Consider the following 25,820-nt stretch of genomic DNA (forward strand, 5'->3'; position numbering starts at 1 on the left):
AATGAGATTCTGTTTCAAAAATAAGGAATTAAAAAAAACCACAAATAGGGCTGGGGGGTGGAGCTCTGAAGTAGAATGCCCCTGAGTTCAATTTTTGGTACTGCAAAAAAACAAAAACAAACAAAAAATCGGTAACTCAAAAAACAAAACAGAATCCAAACACACCATTGAAGAAATTATCATGACTTCTTTTTTTTTTTTTTTTGTACTGGGGATGGAACCCAGGGGCATTCTACCTCGGAGCTCCACCCCCAGCCCTATTTTTTATTCTTTTTTTGAAACAGGGTCTCGCTGAGTTGCAAAGGCCTCACTAAGTAGCTGAGGCTGTCCACAAACTGCGATCCTCCTGTCTCAGCCTCCCAAATGCTGGGATTACAAGCTGTGCCACCATGCCCGGTTTATGACTTCTTATTGTAATCTTGGTGACAGGAGCAAAAGAACCCAGGGAAAAGTAGAAAATCCAGATTCCCCAAATTTAGTTTTTTATGATGTGTTGTTACTTGTGGCGTCAGGTGGTTTAGTTTTGTGAGTGTCCGGTCACTGTAAGACACGGGTGTCCCCTTCTTATCTTTCTCTTGCTCCTCTAGTGTGGACCATTCAGATTTCTACCTCTTGTGCCCACAGTGTTAAGTACTTAACAACCCGCTTCAGTGTTTTGACTCCATGTTGCCCCTTGCCTGTTGCTCAACTCACAGTTGGGTTCCATTTGTTCAGAGCAGAAGAAACTTCCTTGAGGTCTTTTTCAGACTGGCAGTGGTAAGCAATCATGGAAGCTGGCAGACATGAAGGTCTCTTTAATTGCTGCACCGAGGTGGTTCCCAGTCCCGTTGCTGGATAAGGCAAGACTGCCAGATTACTTGACAAGGCCGCCTGGCCTGACTGAGGCACAGGCTACTGTGTCTCCGGCGGCTCAGCAGATGGCACTGCTGTTCTCTCTGTGCTTCGGCAGCGGGGATGTAAATCAGCAACTCACTGCAGCCTTTTGGGGCCAGTGGCTGCCACCGCAGTGGTACAGATACATTATCAGTGCAGTCGCAGCTGCTGCTCCTGGTCTCCGCTGTCAAAAAGTTTCAGAGAAAGGGCCTTCGGAATCTGACTGTGAGACTGGAGATGTCAAGAGGCCGAGCCACTGGTCTAAAATAAGCAGGTTAGGAATTGGTTATCTGGTTCCCTGCAGACACGTGTGGGAACAGGCAAACTTTCCTTTTGTAACTCCAGTCTTGAAAAGTCTTATAATATTTACATTTCTAATGCCCTATCTTGGAACCAAGTAAATATCTAGACCTGTCTTGAACTGGTGATGGAATTGGACCTATGATACCTGGGTGCTGGTTTTTCTTGATCTTCTTGTTCTTGTTTTCTGGCTTCTATAAGAATATTAGGCCATGTCAGACAGTGCCTCTACTTGGGGTTTAGAAAATATGGTCACTATAATTACGCTTCGTTTCCTAAGAGCTGAGTTTCAACGGATGTTATGAGCTGAATATTTATTCCTCTTACTCCCACCCAAATTTATACGTTGAAATTCTTACCTCCCATGTGATGGATGATATTAGAGGGTAAGCCTTTGGAAGGTGGTCAGGTCATGAGGAGCCCTCATAAATGTGAATAGTGCACTTACTTATTAAAAGAGACTCCAGAGAGATCTTTTACCCCTCTGCCATGTGAGGTTACATTGAGCAGATAGCTGTTTGTGAGGAAATTGAACCTCACCAGATACCAAACCTGCGGGCACCTTGATCTTGGACTTTGCATTTTCTAGAACCATGAGAAATACTTTTGTGTTGTTTATAAGCCACCTAGTCTAGGTATTTTTGTGACAGTAGCACAAATGGACTAAGAAATCAACAATGTGCCTTCTTTTTCTAATTGAAACTTATCAAACTCTTATACAAAAGTAATTGGGAGCCTTGAGTCACAGGGATCTGTTTTTAGTTTGTATTTTAGTTTATGGGGTGAATATCTGCATGTTAGCAAGTCCTTGTTCACCTTCAAGAAGCTGTATCTCCTTAAGACAGAGTGAACACAAAGCGGCACTGCAGAGATGGTGCTGCTTGTGGATCATCACATCCAGGTCTGCCAAGCGCCGGGCACAGATGCAGCCACTACCCCGCTTTATGGGATAGATGTTAATTTATCCTGGCTCACTTTCCTCCTAGGCCAGTTGTGGCCTTGGACTCTTTGGCACAAGAAATAAAACTCATTTGCTCAGTTTCAACCATGGTTGACCTTTAATGTTTCCATTAGAGCAGATCACAACAGAGGCCAAAATCTTAGCTAAAATAATGAAACAGATTCTTCATCGAGAGTAGGTTCTTGAAAGAAATGGGAACTCAAAGGAGCCGAAGTCATAGGAAATCATTTGATTTTAGAGCTCAAAGAAAGCATCATGAATCATTATAATCTCAAGATAAAATTGGTGCTTAGAAAATTGACAAGTTGATTCTAAATTACATATGGAAATAAAAGTAATGCATTACTTTTTAGTTATGCTATCTTAAAAAACCTTGACAATAGTTAATACTACTTTAAAATGCTATGTTTAACACAGAATATAACATTAAAGTAGAAAGACCTACATTGTCAGCTATAGAGACTTATTATAAGCTGGTCACTGTGGTGGCACGTCTGTAATACCAATACTTGGGAGACTGAGACAGGAGGATTATAGGTTTGAGGTCCCCCTAAGATCTTAGCAAGACCCTCAGCAACTTAGTGAAACTCAGTTTCAAAATAAATAATAAAACAGACTGGAGGTGTAGCTTGGAGGTAGACTGCACCAGTACCACCAAAGAAATAAAATGAATAAATAAAGTAAAAGTAATTAAAACAATACGATATTGGTGCAAGGATAAACAAGTCAATTGAACTGAATAGTCTCGAAAAAGCCCCACCCAAATATGAACATTTGATATATGACTAAATCGCAACAGAGGAAAATGTTTTATTCAAATAAATGGTGCTCAATCAATCGCCTATTCATATAGAAAAAAATTAATCAGATCTTCTGTGTCACATAACCCCTTACATTGATTCTGAGCATATTGTAGATCTAAATGTAAAAGGTAAAATAGTAGAGATTCTAGAAGATATCCTGAGAGCATATCTTCACAATTTGGGGGTTGAAAAATATTTCTTAAAAAGAACACAAATGTGTTTGAAAAAAAAAAAGTCAAAGACTAGTAAATTAGACACCATTAAAACTGAGAAGCTATGTTTACCAAAATGTGTTATTAAGAAATAAAAGGCCTTAATGAGGCCCTTTGCAACTCAGTGAGACTGTATTTCAAAATAAAGAATAAAATATAGGGTTGGGGGTATAGCTCAGAGGTAGAATACTCCTAGATTCTATCTCCAGTGCCAAAAGAAGAAGAAGAAGAAGAAGAAGAAGAAGAAAAAAAAAAGGGAAGCCACAAAGTAGGAGAACTTACTCGCAATTATATTAACTAATACTTTCCAGAAACAAAAAGTATTTCTACAAATGAAAAAGAAAAAGACAGATAACCCAAAAGGAAAAGAGTGGACAGACCATGAATGTACATGTCACAAAAGAAGGTATCTACTTGATCAATCATTATATGAAAAGTTGTACACCCTCACCCTCAATAGCATCAGGGAAAGGCAAATTGAAACTAGTGAGCTGTTTCCTCTGATTCTCACTGCTGTGGCCTCAAATACTCAATGACCACGACTTAGAGGAAGTAAGATTTATTTGCTTACAGTTCTTGAGGTTTCAGTCCATATTAGGCTGAATCACTTCTGTAGAGATCAGTGCATGTTGGAGGGAAGAGGAGAGAAAGAGGGAGAGAGAGAGAGAGAGAGGGAGAGGGAGAGGGAGAGGGAGAGGGAGAGAGAGAGAGAGAGAGAGAGAGAGAGAGAGAGAGAGAGAGAGAACATGTGTGTTTGCATGAGTGCAAGTGGAGGGGGGCAGGGGGCATATATGATCCCCAGGGTCACATCCCTTGTGGTGACCTACCATCTCTAGCCATTCCCTACCTGCCTGTCTTACCACTCAGCTATTCCATTAATCCATCAACAGACTCACCCACTGAAGAGATTGGACTCCTCATGATTTGATTACTTTACCTCTGAACATTTTCTAGGGGAAATTATATATCCAAACCATAACATGAACTATTGCTACATACCTCCAAATGGCTAGAAATACTAATGACATCATGTGTTAGGGGGGGCATGAAGCAGTTGAAGCTCCGACACTGGTAGTTTAAGTAATAGGTACAATCTCTGCAGAACTGTTTGGTAGTATCTCCTGTAGTTTAAATAGGCACCTGCTATATAACCCATTACTTCCTCTTCTAATTTTATGCTTAGAAAATGTCATAGCAATGTTATTTGTAGTAGCCAATAATTTTGGAAACAGCTACAAATCAACATTGGAATGGGTAAATAAATTGTCATACATTTATACTATAGATTATAAAATGAATGTGAAAATTAACAAACTACTACAAACTACAGTATGGATGAATCTCACATATACATAGTTTGGAGGAAAAAGATTGCTTTTGTGGAGTAAAAAACGTCCCACCCCTTCCCACCATGCACAGTCCCAAATGAAACAATCCACATTCAGGGAAGAAGTTCTGTCTGGATATTCTAGGATGCTTCTGGGATGTTTATATCTTGACCCAGATTACACGAAAGCATTCAGTTTGTAATCATTCATCGTTTTTGCAATAAAGATTTTAAAGATAAGTTGAGGAATTAGAGTAAGATTTGAGATTTTAAAAAAAGCATTTTGATATAAATCAGTTATGATTTTGAACATTGCTTTCCAATTCCCCGCCCCACTGTGGCTGTTTAAGCTCTTTGACTATGCAGATGTCAGCAAGCCAACAGAGGCCCTCTTAAAAAAAGAAACCAGTGGATCTGAAACACCTATGTAGATCCTGGGGTTCAGATACTGTTATTAGCAGCCAGATGTAGTGGAACAGGTCTGTAATCTCAGTACATGGGAGGCCGAGACAAGAGAATCCCAGGTTTGCAGCTAGACTAAGCAAATTAGTGAGAGTCTCAGCAATTTAGCAAGACTGTTTCCAAGTAAAAAAATAAAATAGAGATGGGGGTGTAGTCCAGAGGTAGAAGGCCCCCCAGTTCCATCCCCAGCATGCACCCCCCCATCAAAAAAAAGTGGTTCTCAGGATTATGCTTCTCCTCTTCACGATGCAACCCATTCACTGCCTCCTGCATACAGACTGTCCCAGGGACAGGCAGAATTTCAGCAGAGGAAACCAACAGCTAGATCAGAGTGGCTGTTTTATGGTAAATTTGGGCATCCTGGATTGGAAGGGCTTCAGTGCCTGAAAATCCTGATTACATCTGAGTTAAAAACAGTGTGGTTGCCTTGAGGCAAATTCAGCTTCATAATGCATCAAGCAGCCTCCTCCCTATTCAACCAGGTTGCAGCCCCTCATCTATGGAATTTCTGAAACTGCCACTATTTGTGAAATAGTGTATCAGTGTCCTGTGGGGGTACACTAAGCCCTGAAGCCTGGACTGGGTGAGAGGGGAGGGGCCTTATGATTGACAGCCCCCCAGGACTGGGTAAAAGGGGTGGGGCCTTGTGATTGACAGTCACCTGGACTGGGATAGGGGTGGATAGAGCCTTATGATTGACAGCCCCCAGGACTGGATGAGAGGGGTAGGGCCTTGTGATTGACAGCCCCCAAGTCTGGGTGAAAGGGATCAGGCTCTATGACTAATGGTCCCCTCTAGACCTCCTTCAAAGAATACATGCAGGTGGGCAAAAACCATGTCTCTTCTTTGCTAAATAAATTTTAATTTTGCATACTAGAAAAATTGGAAAATAATGCCAAATTGTCCTTTGAAAGAATGTCTACAAATGGACAAGAAAAAGATAGATGACTCGATACAGTGCCAACAGTACGTGAGTGTACCTATTTGCCCTTATCCTTACTAATATTGAATATTATCAATATTTAAAGTTTTGTCAGTTTAATGAGCAAAAGTGATAGTATCTCAATGTTTTATTTGTTTGCCTAATGCACTTTGGTCATTTGTATTTCTTCTATAAACTGCCCACTTACATCTTGTGCTAGGAGCTTATACATGGGTGTGAGGCTTCTGGCAGAGAGGACAAATTTGCTTCTGATGTTATTTAAGATAGTATTGCATGAAATAAGACTATCTAGTGGTCAGTTTTATTACTGTTTCAATTCTCTATAGACAATACATCCCATACTTCACCACCCCCACCTGGGCACATGGCTATCACTATCTCTATGCATATATTTTTTTTTTGGTACTTGGGATTGAACCCAGGGGGGATTCAACCCCCCAACTACACCCCTAGCCCATTTAAAAAATTCTTTATTTTGAAACAAGGTCTCACTAAGTTGTGGCAGGCCTCGCTAAGTAGCTGAGGCTGACTGAGAACTTTTGATCCTCCTGTCTCAGCCTCCCAAGTACTGGGATTACAAGCATGAGCCACCACTCCCAGCTTGTGCATAATCTTTGAGCTGTTTTTCTTTTCATATTTCCTTGCACTATCCCCATCTATATTCTGTTGTGTTTATTAAGCCTATTTTCTCGATAGAGCTCTTCAAGATGGTGGCGGCTGCTGTCGCAGTGGCGACTGCGGCCACGGAAAAGGACATGCATTCCTCAGAGAAGTCCTAGACACCAGATTTTGGTTTAATAGCTGATTGGGACAACTTACGGAGACATTTCCAGCCGTGACTTCCTATCTAGAATACAGAAGAGAGAGTGGATAATGGCGGAATTAGAAGCAAGATGACAAGGAGGCGCACGCCATGCAAGAAAAGTGATTTTTCGAAGAACACCCCAGAAGATATTAGAGAAAAGACCACTTCAACTTTGCATGCTGGGGACTCTTAACAAAACACCTTGTAAGAAAAATGATCCGGGTGTGTTGGAGGGAGCGTAGCAGCAGGAAGCCAAGCCTGGGGAACTCAGAGCGCCTGGCCGCCGTGCTCCTCTATGCTGCGCTGGGGGCCGTGATGTGCTCAGAACAGCAGATCCTGCTCTACACGGTGAGGCTGTGGCCTCCGCTCTTGGAGGGGAGATAAAATTCATTGCTGCTGCCGGGCATGGTGGCGCACTCTTGTAATCCCCGTGCTTGGGAGGCGGAGACAGGAGGATCGTGCAGGTTTGTAGTCAGCCTCGCTGGTTTAAGAGACCCTGTTTCCAAATAAATAAAAAAAGGTCTGGGAGTGTAGCCCAGAGGGAGAAGGGCTTCCAGGAACCCCAGTACCACCAAAAGAAAAAAAAAAAATCATTGCTGCTGAATGCTCAATTCCACAACCTCTTCAAAACACACATACTGTCTTTTCTTATTAAAAAAAAAAGAAAAAAATATTGGAGGGGGTTAAGATGGTGGCGGCGGCAGCCAGGATTCAGGAGATGCAGAAAAATCCTATCCAATTCACCTGGAACTTTTGGAAAAAAAATCCCCGCGAAGGGGACGGCTCCTACTACACATGCTTAAGAATTCTGGACATCATATCATGTAAGGAAGGAGCTCAGCAGAGAACCAGGAGGAAGGCGGTGGTGGTGGTGGCGGCAGTGGCAGCTGTGGAGGTTAGTATTTGGGAGAGGCAGAGATCTGATCCAACCCACCCTGATCTTCTGAAGAAATTGCCCCAAAGGTAGAGTGTTACCGCCATGCATGCTCAGGAATTCTGGATAACATGCAGTGTGGGAAAAGTGTTTGGGAGAGAATTGAGATGGTGGAGGCAGAGGCAATGGCAGCGGCCAGTATTCAGGAGAGGCAGAGATATGATTAAATCCAACTTGATATTTTGAAGAAATTGCCCCAAAGTAGAATGCTACCACCACACAATACTCAGGAATTTGGGACAACATGCTGTGTGAATAAGATACTCGAAAGAGAACCGAGATGGCTGTGGCAGCGGCAGCAGCGGTCAGTATTTGGTAGAGGCAGAGATTCAGTCCAATCCACTTCATAATTTTAAAGAAATATCCTCAAAGGTATACTGCTACTGCTGCAAATGCTTGGGAATTCTGGAAAACAAACTGTATGGGAAAGGTATTCAGGAGAGAACCGAGATGGCAGTTGCAGCAGCAGCGGTGGTGGTGACCAGAATTTGGAGGGGCAGACAGATCCAGTCCAGTCCACCTTGAACTTTTGAGGAAATCTCCCCAAAAGTAGACTGCTCCTGCCACACATGCTCAGGAATTCTGGACAACATGCTGAGTGGTAAAAGGGTTTGGGGGGTTTTAGAGGGAGCCTAGTATGGCCAGGATGGGTTGTCATGTTGCATGTTTTGGAAGTCATTAGCCCTTATGGCCACTGCACTCCTCTGTGCAGAGTGGGAGGCCAGGGTGCACTTGGAGCATCAGAGCCTGCTCTCTGAAGTGAAGCTGTGGACCTCTGCCTTTGGAGGGAAGACAAAATTCATTGCCAGTAGGTATTTGGGGTCCCAGGTTTCACAAAAGACATGTATTTCTCTCTCATATTAAAAACAAAACCGAAGAACACTGGGCTTGGTGGTACAACTTGTAATCCCTGTGCTTGGGAGGCAGAGACAGAAGGATCGAGCAGGTGTGAAGCCAGCCTTGCTGGCTTAAGATACCCTGTTTAAAAAAAAAAAAAAAAATATATATATATATATATATATATATATATATATATATAGTCTCTGGGAATGTAGCCTGGAGGTAGAAGGGTTTCCAGGAACCCCAGTTAACAAAAAAAAAAAAAAAAAAAAAAGAAGAAGAAGAAGAAGAAGTAGAAGAAGAAGAAGAAGAAGAAGGAGAAGAAGAAGAGGAAGAAGAAGAGGAACATCTGTAGACGACCTGCTCATAGTGACAGAGACCAGAGCTGGGGTCTCTGAGGCCAAGATAGGAGCCTGCCATGAGGCAAGGCTGATGCTGGGGCCTCCAAGGCCGGGATCAGAGCCTGCTGAGGGATGATGCCAGTGTCAGGGCCAGTGAGGCCGGTACTGGAGCCTGCCATGAGTCAAGGCCGGTACTGGGGCCTCTAAGGCAGGGATTGGAGCCTGCTGTGAGGCAAGGCCGGTGCTGGGGCCTCCGAGGCCAGGATCCGAGCCTGCCGAGGGTTGAGGCTGGCACCGGGGCCAGCAAGGCTGGGATTGGAGCCTGCCATGAGGTAAGGCCGGTGCTAGGGCCTCCAAGGCTGGGATCAGAGCCTGCTGAGGGGTGAGGCCGGTGCCAGGGCCAGCGAGGCCAGGGTCAGAGCCTACCGTGAGGCAAGGCCGGTGCTGGGGCCTCGGAGGCCAGGATTGGAGCCTGCTGAGGGGTGAGGCAGGTGCTGGGGCCAGCGAGGCTGGGGTCAATGCCTGCCGTGAGATAAGGCCGGTGCTGGGGCCTCAGAGGCAGGATCGGAGACTGCCAAGGGGTGAGGCAGGCGCCAGGGCCAGCAAAGCCGGGTTTGGAGCCTGCCATGAGGCAAGGCCAGTGCTGGGTCCTTGGAGGCTGGGATCGGAGCCTGCCATGAGGCAAGGCCAGTGCTGGGGCCAGTGAGGCCAGGATCAGAGTCTGCCAGGTGGCCAGGCTGGTGCCGGGGCCTTCATGAGTGGTATCAGAACTTGCAATGCGGCATTCACAGAGAAATACAACAGAAAATAAAAAATCACATGCTTTCCCTAATATGCAAAAACTAGGAAGAAATGGGTAATAGGAGGAAATCTAGTTGAAGAAAGGGCCCTATGGAGGAGCAGTTAAGGTGACCAATCAGAGGGGATGGGATGAGGGAAGATGGAATCTCTTTAAAACACATGATGTATGTAAACAAATATATCAAAATTAATCACTAAATCAAGCATGGGAATGAGGGAGGGGGAGGAAATGGAATAGGGATTGGATAAACGCTAATTGGATGATGTGTACTTGGATATCCTCACAAATCATGTATTCCATTGAGATGTTTGACTACAGTGCACCAATAAAAATATGTTAAAAATTAAAGAAAAACCCATTTTCTCTCATTCTGTTCTTGCCTTTTAATTTTATTTGTATTTACTTGTTTTGCTCCCTTTAACTTTTGAAGACCATCAGTTAACTTTGTGGTGGGCAATTAACTTGTTATTAAAAAAAAACCTCTCACTCCTTCCTTTGGTCATTGCCTTAAATTACTCTGAATTGGAGGGCTTCTGGATTAGTTTCCTAATAATTGGCAAGGGAGTAACCAGATGGTCTAGCTATGATGGCACAGCTAGTCAGTACTGGATATTTTGGGGAGATGAATTGTATTACAGCAAAAAATCTCTGGGCACAAAGAATGAATGAGTCATGGGCATAACTGCCTGGCTGGTGGAATTGGCAGTGACCTCTCCTGACTCACTGATGAAAGCACAAATGTATTGGACACTATCTCATAGGCTTTTCATTCAGGGAGATGTTCTTACTATTTAGGAGGTGGGTTTTAGCTGGGTGGTAGCATGGCAGAAATAAAGGAGGCTGTAAATCTGCCTTTGAAGATGTCATCCTGGGTCTTGGGACCCTGTGGAGAGCTGAGAAAGACCAGAGTCACGTCAGCTGTTGTCATCACTCTTGTGCTCCCTGCTCCAGCTAAGGCTGGTCCTCGCCAGGAGTGGCATGGAGAACTTCTCAAGATCCGCTTGCTGGGATGGGAGCTTTGTGAGTGGTGGCTGACATCTTGGGCTGGCAGTGTGTGTGGTTATTTCATGAATAGCTGCCACTACACTGGTAGCCTCACCCACCCACCTATTTGTTTGGAAAGTAGATTATCAGCCAAAAAAACAAAACAAAACAAAAAATGAGCTCGTGCCACTGTAAGCAAGAGTATTAGTAAACAAAAGTCTGCCGTAAGCTGTGATCCAGTGAGGAGCCATGAATGATTTAGCTTCTCAGTTCCCAGCCCCAACACACACACACACACACACACACACACACACACACACACACACACACACTCACATACACGCATATACCTACATACACCAACATAGGCTCACATCAATTTATTATAAATGTAGCTATACACAATCATTAACATTGCATAAAACTACACACATATATTACACACATATACTCATTTAAGCCCTCACACACAAGTGTGGACTCATATATACATTCCCAGACTTCATAATAACCACACACACTTCATAATGCACTCATTCTCAACCAAGGTCTACTTTTCCACTTGGAGATCTGAGTATCATTTGTAATAAAAATTCTCCTAGAGAATGGACTTATTCCCTAGTCCCAGCTATACCACTCCTGGGTATCTATCCAAAAGAACTGGAACCACACTACCATAGTAATGCATGCATATCTATGTTTATAGCTACACAATTCATTATCGCCAAACTATGGAACCAGCCAAGTTGTCCATCAACAGGTAAATGGATTTTTAAAACTATGAGATATACACATAATGGAATTCTACTCAGCCATAAAGAAGAACAAAATTATGTCGCCTGCAGGGAAATGAACGGAACTGGAAAATATTATGCAAAGTGAGATCAGTCAGCCACAAAGTGAAAGTTCAGATGTTTTTCCTCATATGTGGAAGCTAGGGAAAAATTGGGATGGGGAAGAACTCCAGACAAAGGAGGAGAAACCGTAGGTGGAGTTAATGAGGGGGCGTAGCTGAAAGAGAGGCGGGGGAAGACTTGAGGAAAACACCTCAATGGATGTGATGTACATACACAAACATCAATGCCGGCCAATGTTGTTTATGGGAAGGTGGAGAGGAAGAGGAAGTGAGGTGGGAGCTGGGGAGGGCTCAGCAAGTGCGGTGTGCACGCATGCCTCTATCACCCTGAACTCCATCAAGATGTATGATTACAATGCACCCGTAAAAGAAAAAATAAGTTGGGAAAAACATGTTCCTAGAGGTCTTTACCCCAGCTCTTTGGTGGCTAGATGCTCTGGGGTGAATGGGAGAATGTGGAGTCTCTCCCAAACCCTCCTTTAGTGTCGCGCTTCCAGTGCATGTAGCAGGGGTCCTCAGGCCTGATTCTGATGACAAGGTACAGATAGAGTTGAGGTGTGGGTGGCCCTGGAACCCTCCCTTTAGCTTCGCTCCTACTGGCATAGCAGGGGCTGGCACGGAACCTCACACATAGGAGACCTTCAGGGTATGCTGGATAAATCCTTAAGCCTTCTTTTGCTTTTTTAAATTAAAAATTTTATTTGGGTAATTTTTTGTCTCCTTTTATCGTCAGACTTGTAATAGAGGTGCCCCAGGTGATATGCAGGTCCCTTAGAATAAGACCCTCCTGGAAAGTGCAAATCCCTCCCTAACTCATACTCTTGAGGATTTCACCAGAGACACCAAAGTCCTCAGGTATCGTCTAGCTCCAGCCCCTTGTTTTATAGGTATGTGAACTGAGCTCCAGAAATGTAAATAATTTCTTCAAAGTCATGCTACTTGGCAGTAGACTAAGGACTAGGTATTTGATAGTCTGATTCCTGGACTAGTGCTATCCTAAGATTAGATTTGGATCCTTTATCCCAGAATAATGCTTTGAAAATAATGTTAACAAAAGATGTGAATCAAAAATGAATATCTTTACCTAGAACATTGCAATAGTTCGACTGTGAGGAATTATACTAGTTTGAGTAGAGTATTTGCTATATTTTAATAAATCTGGCCCATAATACCACACTAAATGCTCTCCCGTGTAGTATGACTTTAAGTGTAATGAAAAATATTCTTGTTCTATTTCTATAAATTTCAACTCTGTCCTTCAAATTTTTTAAATGTGTGGGATCTCTGAACACTCTATGGCTTGTTACATAGATATATTAGAACAATCTCAGGTTAATGATAGTTTTTATCCTTGCCTTACTTAACACATACAATATAGATAATGCTCATGTCCATCACTTCACTAGAGAAAGCAAGCCAGTAACTGTGGTTTTAAGAGCTTAGCTTTTTAAAAAGAACCTTGACCTTTATGTAGCTAATGCAGTGACTTATGCTATTTGCTTTCTTATTGCGTCAAAAATAGGTGCTTGAATTGTCTTTTTTTTGTCATTTATTGCATTTGTATTTCTCTGGAGTTGGCTTTTTAATTTTTATTTTTAAGCTGTGTTGAATTTAATAATCTCATTCTACTCCGTGTCCAGTAGGTTTTCATAGAAACCTGAATATGTGTGGCAAAAAAATTTAAGTGTAATGCATGGCAGTCCCTATCAAACAACATATGTGCATGCCGTGTACTTGTATTTACATAGTTGTATGTATTCTATAAATAATGTAATATGCTTCTGTGTATAGGGCAAAGGCTATGAAATTTAAATGCACAGTATAAACATTTAAATCTGGTAGCTATTAATAGCAATTACTCTCACTTGAACTACCATGCCCTGCCTAAAAGACAACATAATGTTAAAGTTAAAAAAGACATTTAAGTCATTTTGAATATACTACGATATGGTGAATACAAATAGTGGTTGAATTAAGGTGATAAAATTGTGGGTAATGTCTCTCTTTTCAAAGTGTTTTCTAATGTCATTTTATTTTGTACTGAAAGGAATACATTTATAATTTTAGAATTAAAGAAAACAAGAAGAAAGGCAATAAGGCAGGAACACCGAAAAACATATTTGTAAACATTTCCCTGCTTGGGAGACAGGCTGAAGGGTGTTGATGCTGTTGTAGCCCTTGGTCTTGGTCACTGGTCTGCCTTCACAAAGGGACTGCCAATTGGCGCTCTTCCTCTTATTGTTCTTAGTAGTCTTAAGGTTTCCTTTTATTTTTTCCTTTTATATAATTGCTACCTCCCCTTCCTTCTCTTAATGTCTTCTTTCTTGGCTTCTGTGATGGTTTTTTGTTAAAATCACCATAAAATGTGATTATTTTATAATTGTTCTAAAATAATGAGTTTTACATGTAGGTATGTCATAGTTATGACATAAAGTAATTCAACATTATAGTTTACCACTTTTTAAAAGTTTTAAGTGGGATACTTGGCATTAACAGAAACCTTGGGCTCTCAAGTTTAGTATGTAGAAAGACTTGCTTTTGGAAAGCTCACTTGTGCTGTTGAAATAATTTATTCCTTCTATCTTGTGGTAAAGTGAAACAGATCCTGTGGAAAATCTCTATGACATGGAACAGTGAATTTCTAGGTTTATTTTGCTAGTTAAATGTTTCTTTCAAATATCTTTAGTCACAAGGAAGCAATTGCTTTTTATAGTCTGTCCTTGGTAAGATAATACTAAATAATTTTTTTGAAAATATTATATTTTCAAAATACAGACACAGAAGTGGACCTAGGTCAAATTTTACACACGTGTCTTCATGTGTGAATGTATTTGTGCATGCATTCACATGCACGTACAACAGCAACTACCATTAGTAGAACTTCTATCAAGATACCAGTAAGGAGACTTAACCTCAGGTATGAAAGATACAGCTTAGTGTGTTTGAGACAAATATTCATTACTATCATGTGAAGGCTTCTATGCTAACAGAATGCCCTTGCAGTTAATCTAATGATGGCCTTAATTTTTATGTTCAGAACTATAGAAATGGAAATTATTTAAACCTTGTGAAAATGTAACTTTAATGCTATTTGTCTTCTAAACTCTCCTTGCCTTTTTTATGATAAGACAGCTTTAGAGGCCAGAATTATCATTCTTATTTTGTATTTTTCTTGAGCAAATTCTTTATATTTTATTTTCTTCTTCTTAAATACTGAATTTAACTACTGTTTATAAAGGAATGGGCTGAGGACATTTTCCTGAAAAAAATCTTTCATTCCTGTTCCTTGTTAGTTTTATGGAAAAGCAACCTCCATTTTGCAATAAATAAATAAATTTATTAAACAACAAATATTATTTCTATAACCTCAAAACAGGGGGCTATTTAAAAAGTGTGTATTTATAAGGGCGAACTCTTGTCTTTTATATCATTCTCATTAACCAGCCCTCCTCTCAAAGCATTTCAAGAAATTCTTGGCCTAGGAATTTTCCCAGATTAATATGGACCAAGAAGAAAGAATAATCAAGAGGCAGAGTAGCTGGGGTGTTTGTTTTTTGGAGAGGGGGAGTTGTTATAGAAAATTCTTGGAGCAGCCAGGAGAATTGGAGAGAGGAAAAATGAATCAACATCTTCTTCCCTCCCTTTCTTACTCCTCAGAGGACACATGGTGGAGAAATTGTGGAAATATGTTCTCCTGAAAACCTGATTATGAAGAAAAAACATATTGGCCATATGAAAATGTCCACCAGCAGATGGACAGCCAGGCAGAGGAGTTTGAGTTTTGTTTTCTCACTAGCACTGTGTCTTAGTCCATTTTCTGTTGCTATAGCAAAATACCAGAGACTTGGTTATTTATGAACAATACAAGTTTATTTGCCTAACAGTCTGGGGGCTGCAGAATCCAAGAGCATGGTGCTGCTTCTGCTCGGCATCTGGTGAAAGGCTTCTTGCAGCATCGCAACGCGTCAGAAGGCATCACATAATGAGACAAAGCAAGTGTGCGAACTCGGCTCTCCCTTCCTCCTCTGAGGAAGCTGCTACTGCCACCATGGGGGCCCAGTCTTCTGACTCCATCTAACGATAACTACTTCCCAAGCTCTACTGCCAAATACAGCTGACTTATGAATCTGGGGATTAAATTTCTGACACTTGAACTTTTGGGACACACTTTTTTTTTTTTTTTTTGCTGGTCTGGGGATGGAACCCACGGGCATTCTACCTCTGAACTACATCCCATGCCCTTTTTTCAAAATTCTTTTTATTTGAAACAGGGTCTCACTGAGTTGCAGAGGGCCTCACTAAGTAGCTGAGGCTGCCCACAAACTGCCATCCTCCAGTGTCAGCCTCCCGGATGCTGGGATTGCAAGCATGTGCCACCACGCCTGGCTTGGGGACACACATGTAAACTACAGCACCTGGACATTCTGTTTCTAGCTCTTTTTTCTTGTAGGCATCAGTGGATTTTAGCTATAGTTTTATTGTCATGTTCTCTATTCACCTGTCCTTTACACACACACACACACACACACACACACACCAATGTTTTCAAAGGACTGACTTCACTTGCATTCTATTCAGACACCAAAAATTCAACCAACAATGGAATAAAACCATAATTTTTGTTAGGCATTTTCCTTTTGTGTTAAAATAAAAATTAATGATAAATAATAAAAATTAAAATCACCACTAGAGAATTGGAAAAGAAAAGTGTCTTTTAGTATACATACCTAAGTTATGTTTCTTAATTTAGAAAACATGAATAACTCTAGTGTTTCTAGAAGGTAGACTTGGCATCTCCAGAAGTGGTTACATGAAGTTGATAAAGAATAGAAATTCCTTCTGCTTTCACATCTTATGAGTTATTGTTATAATTTAGTCAGGACTATAATAAAACATTCTTTGAATGTTGAAATAATTCTCCCAAAGCCTATATTAAGCTTTACAAATTGCAGGCCAGTTATTGTATCTGAAACTCTGCCTAAGGTATATACAGTAGTGAGTAACGTGTTGCTGTGAAAACCCTTTGGGGGAAAATGATGAACTTTGGGTGTTAGAATATTTGCTTTCCAGGGTCTTGGCATATCTGCCTGTTTCTCTTGCTAAACATTCAGACTGAGACTTTCCTATGATTATCTAATCGTGCTCCGTTGGATGTTCAGCCTCTGTAGACAGAGGAAGGAGATCCTTCTGGATTGTTACGGGGACTACTTGGCTCTGCATTAAATGATTGTTTAATTCCCAGTAATGTTGAGTTTGGCTGCATACCCCTGTGGTTGTAATACTTTAAGCCTTTAAAAACACATGGGTTCTCAAATAGTGACAGGCCTTTTCCCGAGTCCCCCCACCCCCGACTAGCATTTTTGTTATTTCCCTCTCTGTCTACTTCAAACACATTTTATGCAGTTTCCAACTCTTGTAACATATGGCTGCCGCTTAGCAGCCCTTTGTGTGCCTTGGCAAACAGCCACGTGCAACAGTGAAGAGTGAATTCCTGGATGAGAAGTGGCAAATCTTGCCTTTCCCATTTTCCTGCTGGAGTTCAACTTTTTAAGGTAGGGTTGGGTTACATGTCTTCCTTTCCTTTCTTTGGTCGCTCTCTTTCCTTTTCCTTCCTTCTCCCTCCCTTCCTTCCTATGTCATTGCTGCAGCCTTCCTTTACCCTAGGTAGAATGCTGTCAGTATTGTTGGGATTCGTAGAGGTTCTTGTGAAGCAGTGATAATGTAATGCTCATGCATCTCTTGAATCTTCGCCTTTTTTTTTTTTTTTTTTACTTTTTACTTCTGGCTGTAGAAGCATCCTCCACGCAGAAATGTGTGGGTGTGTATGCCTCATCACTCATATTGAGACCCTGTGTGGAATTGTTTTGGAAAAATAATAGTTTTATTTAGCATTAATTGAGATGCCTCGGTGTAATTTCCTGCTTACAGAGGACAGACTTTGGAAGGAAGTGCAGATGCTTTGGGAATACAGATTGGTTCGGTAACAGCAAGAAGTGAACATCCTGTGTGGAGATATCAGCAGCACGAGAGGCCGGCACCAAGGCACAGCCTCTTCTCAGTCTGGGGTCCCTCCGCCCCTCAATCCCTTGCCCGTTCTCTTTGCCTTTTAGGGCCTCTTGTGATCAACTCTGTGTCCATGTTCTCTGCACAAATTTGCAATCTAATACAATTATTACTTTGTCACTTGATCAATTGGCTGAATGTATTAATCAAACATTAGGCTGGTTATTTTTTTCCAGTCTAATGACAGCCTAAATACTGTGTTCTGAACCTACTTCTGATTCAGAGCATTAACCTACTGTAGTCCCAAGTGCAAGTAAGAGGTATTTTTTTTTTATTAGAATGTAAATGTTTTACACAGAGAAAAGTCCATAAAGGTTGAGAGACATAGATGTGTGATATACACATTTACATAAAATATACACATATGTATATATGCTCAAATAAATACATATGCATACTTTATGTATATATGTTGGTTAGATGGAACCTGGATATCTATTAATTTGTAAGAAACTTATACTATGTGCGAAAATAAATATAACATCACATCTTCAGTATTTGTATCTTGTAGTGGAAATATATTTAAACACCAGATCTTACTGTCGATTAAGAAAGTGAGTTAGGGTGTATTCATTTCGAGTCACCCCCCCCCATGCCATTTTGGCATGGGGCTGTATTTCTATTTTCTGTATTTCGATCTTTAATTTTAATAAACTTCTTTAAATCTTTAATTTTAATAAACTTCTTTAAATCTTAAAAAAAAGAAAGAAAGTGAATTAAAGTACTATCCTAATGGAAAAGTAAGATAAATTTGCTATTGCCATTTGGGAAAATTATACTATCACTCAGTGTTAAACAGAAAAGCTCCATATCGGTTATAAATTGATAACAAAAAGCCGAGGCTGAATGCGCTCCGCAGAACATGAGTGTCTGTCTCCTAACTCTTCCACCGAGGACATCCCTAACCCTTAAAGCATCCCTAGCCCCCAGTCCTCCGCAGAAGTCCGGCCGCACAGCCTGTTCTCTACCTAGCCTGGAGCTCAGTCTACTCCTTCTAGACTCGCGGGTGGGTCCTGGGGGGCGGCTGGTGGGGCCTGGCCTGGGGGCTGGAAGGCCGGAGGCCCCGCGGGGACCTGCTCGCTCTCAAGGGGCAGCGAGGAGGCACCAGCGGCCTCCACCCCGGGCGGGGAGGCCGGGGCCTCAGTGGCCAGGTGTGCCGGGCCTGGCGTCCCTGGCGAGGTCCCTGCAGGGGGATGAGGGGCTCTGGGCGCAGGTCCTTCGGCCTTGTCCTGGGGACTCTGTGCTCCCGGGGAGGGGCCACGGGGAGGTGATTCTGCTTCTCGGGGGGCCTCATCACTGCCTGCTTCTTGCTGTGATTCTCTGGCCTGGCCCGGGGTCGGCTCTGGGCCTTGAGTGACCAGGTGGGCGGTGGCCAGGCATCCCTCTGCCTCCTGCGCGCTGGGGGCCTCCTCGCCACTCTCTTTACCTGCAGAGGCTGTCGACTCCAGCTCCTCTTCGTCGGAGGTGTGCTGACTTTGGTCATGCTTCTCAGAGGCCTTCGCGTCTCTGATTTTTTTATAGAGTTCGTTTCTTTCTTCTTGTAAAGCACGGCACAGGTTTTCTAGTCTCCCAATTTTCATGACGAAGCACTCATATTCCTTCGCTCTCAGTGCTTTCTGTGATGTGAACACACACACACACACACACACACACACACACACACACAAACACACAAACACACACAAGAAAATGACATGAAAAAAAAAATTTGGAGACAACAAAACCGTTTGTCCCAGAATTTATGGACCAGGCTCTGAGGCCTGGCCACAGAGAAACACTTGGGCAGGGACATCACTTCTTTTTATTTCTCAATTGTGTTCTAGACTCCGGTAGAGTTTTAATGACCACAGCCTGTTCTTTGGAAAAGAACAATGGCAAAGGCTTCTTTTGGCTTGAATTGAGAACCTCTCACATCTTAACGTAGATGGATTTTCTGCTTCTAAGACTTAGAAGGTTTAGTAAGCAAAAGTTTGTGTTGAAATGAATGATGGTCTGGGACATGACCCTCAGCAGTGACTTTTCTGTTTTATAGATAAACTGTTGTAATCCATTCCCAGCAACCATTTGACTTATGTTGATGAATAATAAGCATATATCTTTGGAATCAGTTGCAATTTGGGATGAATTGTCTGAAGAGTAAATCTTACCATAGGAACTCACTACACACTAGTTCATGATGCCGCTTCCACAGCTCTGCTTTGTTTTCTAGAAATGGTGGTGTGTTTGCACATGAACACCCCCTCATCGGCTCACTCCTCACCCCCCTGAGCTACCCTGTACCTTGGAAGCTTTTTTCCCTTGTTAACATGGAGAAAACTTGCACTTGTAATTTCTGCCTTTCAGGTCAGGGGCCACATATCTTTTGCTTTTAGAATTGCAAAACCTACTCAGATCCTGACATAATAATCAGTATTTAAATGCCTTTTGGAGGAATGTAGAAAATAGCTCTCTCTAAATGGCATATTCCCTGGTGGTTGGGCCAGTGTCTTCTCTCAGTAAATTTTCATTCATTCATTCATTCATTCATTCATTCATTCATTCATTCATTTATTCTGCCCCTGTTATACCCCAAACACTAGAGAAATTGAAGCAAAGCAAGACACTCATCCTACCTTTAAGTAATTCACAGTCTAGCAGGTATGGTGCAGGTCTGGGAACAGCTTTCTTTGTTTTTTGTTTTTGTATTGGGGATAAAGCCCAGGAGCATTCTACCTCTGAGCTACACCCCCTGCTCTTCTTTTATTTTTAATTTTTGAAACAAGGTCTCATTAAATTGCTGAGGCTGTTTTTGAACTTGCGATCCTCCTGTTTCAGCCTCCCAAGTATTGGGATTATAGGTGTGTGCTACCACCCCTGGCATGGGAACAGCTTTTGAATCAATAGGTTCTGAATGAAGATCACAAAGCTTTAGTTTTGATTCTAAATGACCTTTGTTCTTCTTATTATTACAATTTAACATGTCCTACCCCCTGCCCTTAACTCCTTTTAGCTCTTTTTCAAGCATAATCATTTGTATTATTAATCTATAATTATATTCTAAGAATGAATAACTTGGCAAGTTGGGGGGTAGGGGATAAAAGCTAAGAGAAAAATGTCTGCACCTCTTCGATCATGTCCAGTAGAGCTTTGTTACAGCTCTCAAACCGGGCTTTCCACGTGGCTGTGTCCTTTTCCAGCTTCTTCATTTTCTTAGTTGTCTACAAAAATTAGAGCGTTTGAGTGTTAATCTGAGGAGTTAATGTATAAGGAAGCTCTTAGTTCCATATACAACATTAAGAGCAGTACCTTGCTTTAGCACCTAAAGCAAACAATGTTTAATGTCAAGAAGAAAAGATTGTGGAAGAGTCTTGACTTATTTCTATGTCCTCTAGGTCAATGGTGAACAAACACACTTGCACCAGAGCCATTATAGGAGAAAAGAAAGCACTTAGGGGCACACTTTTATCATTGTTTTTTTTTTCTCATTTAAAATGAAAATATCTTTACTGAGACCCATGAAAAAGCTTGCAATTTAGATCACTTAATTTTTAAATAGAAGACTACCAGAATGAGAAAGCTGGTGTGGCTTTTTTTTTTTTTTTTTTTTTTTTGTGGTACTGGGGTTCCTGGAAGCCCTTCTACCTCCGGGCTACACTCCAAGACCTATTTTTACATTTTTATTTGGAAACAGGGTCTCCTAGCCAGTGTGCGCAGCTGGCTTCAAACCTGCGCGATCCTCCTGTCTCTGCCTCCCAAGCGCGAGGATTACAAGCATGCGCCACCATGCCTGGCCCAGCCATTTTTATTTTTCATTTTGAAGTAGAGTCTTGTTTACACTCTTACGAAGGTAGACAAGGAAAATAATGTCTCAATTTATATATATATAAGACAAATGAAATTCAGGAAAGGTAAGTGAACTGTCCAACAGCACTTATTGAATAAGAACACACTCAGAATTTGAATTCAGGCTTTCATCTTTTCATTCATTTGCTGAGGGCCTCCCTAAGTTGCTGGTGCCGGCCTTGAACCTGCGATCCTCTTGTCTGAGCCCTCCAGTGTGTCGGATTACAGATATGCACCACCATGCCTGGCTTGTTTATAAACTTTTAAGGTCATTAACTCCTCTAAGAATTTGATAAAATGTGTGGGCCCACTCTTTAGAGAAATGCAGATATATATGGATCAAAAAAATTTTTTTTTTGCTTATTTTCAGGGAATTCTCGAGTCACCTACTAAAGATCGTAAGTGAACTTCAGACTAAGAACTCTTGATTTTTATTTTAATTATAAATTAAGTAATTTTGAAATATAAACTATTTTATCTTGCTCTAACATTTATTCTAATCTTTTAACATTAGGACTTGACAAAAAGTTGATAAGAAACTAACTTTTGATAACACTAGTCTTCTTATATTTGCTCACTTAATTTTGAGATTTATGCGATTATTTTATGAAAGTATTTTTTTTTTTTTTGGTGGTGGTACTGGGGTTCCTGGCAGCCCTTCTACCTCTGGGCTACACTCCCAGATCTATTTTTTATATTTTTATTTGGAAATTGTGTCTCTTAAGCCAGTGCGGCTGGCTTCGAACCTGCGCAATCCTCCTGTCTACGCCTCCCAAGCAGGAGGATTACAAGTGTGCGCCACCACGCCCGGCTTTCATGAAAGGATTTTTAAAAAGATGCTCCTTACATTTAAAAATGGTTAATGCCAGTACTTATTCAGAAACACATTTTTGATGCTGATTTTGATTTGAGAAAATACCAAATTTAATAAGATTTAAACATTAAGTTCAATGATATTATTATTACCTAATATTTGTAAAAGACTCTAAAAAGCCAGGCGTGGTGGTGCACGCTTGTAATCCCCGCGCTTGGGAGGCGGAGACATGAGTATTGTGCAGGTTCAAAGCCAGCTGTGCTGGCTTAAGAGACCCTGTTTCCAAATTAAAAAATATAAAATAGGTCTGGGAGTGTAGTCAAGGGTAGAAGGGTTTCCAGGAACCCCAGTACAACCAAAACCCCAAAACATACAAACAAAAAATACTCTAAAAAATGTTAACCTTTTTTTTTTGTGGTACTAGGATGGAACTCAGGGGCTTTCTACCTCTCGCTATACCCCCAGACCTATTTTATATTTTATTTGGAAACAGGGTCTCACTAAGTTGTTGAGAGCTTCACTAAGTAGCTGAGGTATCCCTCTTTTAAAATACATCCATTTATTTGAACTTCAAAATCTTGTGAAATAGGCCAGAAAGATAATACTTCAACTTATATAGATAAGAAAAATAAAATTGAGGAAAAGCAAGTGAATTGTCTTATCAAGTAAGAACACAGACAGAATTTGACTTACAGTTTTTAAAATTTAGAGCTCCTTCTGTTAGATCTATCATATTATATATCTTCCCTTCTAAGAAAGATTCTACCAAATAATATTTTCTGCTCTCACATTCTATTTTACATATTTGTTTGAAGGCTTTTTAATATTTAAAAATCAGTTTTTTAACTTTAGCATATAGAACATAATATTCTCTCTCTCTCTCTCTCTCTCTCTCTCTCTCTCTCTCTCTCTCTCTCTCCCTAGCCATGGAGAAGAAAAAGCAATATTCTTCCTCAAAGTGAAAAAGTATCCTTGTGGTTTTAGACTCTAAGATTAATTTACCAGATATTTACTAATAAAAACACATAGCTCAAACCTTATTCCTACTATAAACATTTCATTACTTCATGAAATGTGCTGACATATCTTAGCAAGAAAAAAATAAACCCAAAGGAGAATTCCTTGTCAAAATAGAAGATGTCAGTATTTTGAGGATGGTAAGTTATACTCACTTTGTCCATTTCCTGTTTGAAAGTGGCGAACACTTCATTGCTTTTTGTCAGCGTGCTCTGGAACTCTTCAAACCTTCCCGAGTAGAGAGTGAGCTGTAAACAGGGAACACGTGAATCTATTTCAGGGCTGCTTTCAGAATGTTTCCAGAACAAAATAACATGTCATTGTTCATCGTTTGAGAAGAAAGATGACTTAAAGGCACTCTCGGTACAGTGTGTTAGTCATATGTTCAGTTGTTTTATTTACTGCAAGATCAATCCAGGTCAGTGGGCATGATTGAAGATCTTTAGAGAAAAATGAAATATTAAAATACATTGCCATCAATTCATCATATCACAACTTTTACCAACAAACATTTACGGAGCCTTGAGCTTATGCGTCGACCGCAGGTGCACAAGTATTTAACACATGGATCCTGCTTTTGAGGGGCCTGCACTTTGAATAGGGGACAGTCTCAAAGACAGCTTGACTCAGGGACAGTGAATACAAGGGGCCCAGTCAGTCGATACAGTAGACCATCAGGGAGACGAAGTGGCGGATGATCACATGAGGCATGTGTTTGTGGAGAAGTGGTCCTGAGGGAGAACGACAGCAGATGAAAGTAAGTGATAAGGAAATGTGAGTGGAACGTGGACAAGGACTGCTGCCACTCTAAGCAGTTGCCATTTCTGTTTTAGACATCATAGTTTTGTGTGTATGGATACAGGGTTCTAGTTGATAGCAGCTAAAAATGTCCCTTTTCATAAAAACCAGATCATTATACCAATTTTCTACAGATGAAAGTAAAGACTTTTGAGGAATGGGTGCTTTATTTCCCCCTAATTTCACATTGTATGGGTTAGCATTCCTGAGTATGCGGCCCACCAGGAGGATATTGAGACAACCCATTGTATCTCCACGTCTTTAATGTCAAGGCTTGCATTTGGGATGGGAATGGGGAAGAAAAGTGGGTAAATACTTGATTATAAGTAACAATAATAAAGTCCTAAAATCTCATTCTTTTCTTGTGGTACTGGGGGTGGAAGCCAGGGGCTTTACTACTTCTGGGATATACTCCCAGACATGTTTTATAATTTATTTGGAAATGGGGTCTCACTAAGTTGCTGAAAGCCTCACTAAGGCTGGCTTCGAACCTGTGCAATCCTCCTGTCTCAGCCTCCCAAACTCTGGGATTACAAGTATGCGCCACCATGCCCGGCTAAAAGTCTCACTTTTGAAAATGATACTAATTTTGAAAATGATTAGCTCTGAGGGTATATGAGCTAGGAGCGGTGATGCACCCATGTAATACCAGTATTACATGGTAATACATGATACAGGAGAAGCTTAAGTTCAAGGACAGCCTCAGAAATTTAGTGAGGCCCTCAGCAACTTAGCAAGACCCTATTTTTTTTTCTTTTTTTGCTGTACTGGGGATAGAACCCAGGGGCATTCTACCTCCGAGCTACACCCCCTGCCCAATTTTTTATTCTTTATTTTGAAACAGGGTCTCACTGAGTTGCAGAGGGCCTCACTAAGTAAAAGCTGAGGCTGTCTGTGAACCGCGATCCTCCGGTCTCAGCCTCTCAAATGCCGGGATTACAAGCGTGCGCCACCACACCCGGCTTATTCTTTATTTTTTGAAACAGGGTTGCACTGAGTCGCAAAGGGCCTCACAAAGTAGAAGGTGAGGCTGTCTTTGAACTGCAACCCTCCTGTCTCAGCCTCCCAAATGCTGGGATTACCAGCGTGCACCACCACACCAACTAGCAAGACCCTATTTCAAAACTAAACATAAAAGAGGGCTGGGTGTGTATCTCAGAGGTAGAATGCCCCGGGTTCAATTCCCAGTACCCAAAACATAGAAAATGATATTAAGTTAGTATCTTTTGAGTCAGGAGAGAGTTTATGTGGATAAATCAAGTCAGTAAAGCCGCCATTTTCAAGTTTGGTACCCCTGAATATCCAGAACAGTCCCAGGTCCTTAAATACGTCTTGCATGGAGAATCAAACTTATAGCATCCAGCATCAAATAGGAGCTTGTACTTATTCTTGGTAAACTGGGACGGTGGGTCGTCTGCTAGAAGAAAGGCACCACTGACCAGCTGGTGGCATCTCTGCAATTCTCTTACAGAGACAAGAACCGAGCACAGATCCAAGGGTGGCACGCTGGAGAGCTCATTCTTGAGGATGGGTCAAAACAAAGTGTGTGTGAATCAGGCAACTTCCCCTACCTAGAAAAGTGCTTATCTAGAACTTTTTTCCCAAATCATTCAGAATAGTATATATTTCAATGCAGAAAACAACAGCAGAGTGTGTAACATAAATCCTTTCCATAGAATAGAAAATTTCCAAAGAAAAATGAAACAACAGCTGACCATTCTGAAATCACTCAGCTCTGAGAGTATAACTAAAATTTGATTCTCATTATTCCTTGACATAAGATTACAGAAGATTGAGTGAGGGACCATGAAAGAATTCATGGCCAGGAAGGTGCCTTGGGGATTCACACACATGCACGCATGT

General features: G+C 41.4%; 1 protein-coding gene across 1 annotated transcript in view; it reads right to left on the reverse strand.

The window, feature by feature from the left end:
* Positions 1-18,486: 18,486 nt before the first annotated feature.
* The window catches only part of TXLNB (taxilin beta), a gene marked incomplete at both ends in the record, with an annotated part of 47,557 nt that continues 40,223 nt past the window's right edge, over positions 18,487-25,820 (reverse strand). The window contains 3 exons of the mRNA XM_080700139.1: positions 18,487-19,122; positions 20,608-20,703; positions 23,315-23,407. Coding sequence (XP_080556265.1) covers positions 18,487-19,122; positions 20,608-20,703; positions 23,315-23,407 — 825 coding nt within the window. The remainder of the gene's footprint in view (positions 19,123-20,607; positions 20,704-23,314; positions 23,408-25,820) is intronic.

The sequence above is a fragment of the Muscardinus avellanarius genome (genome assembly GCF_963383645.1).
Source record: "Muscardinus avellanarius genome assembly, chromosome: 8".
Lineage (NCBI taxonomy): Eukaryota > Metazoa > Chordata > Mammalia > Rodentia > Gliridae > Muscardinus > Muscardinus avellanarius.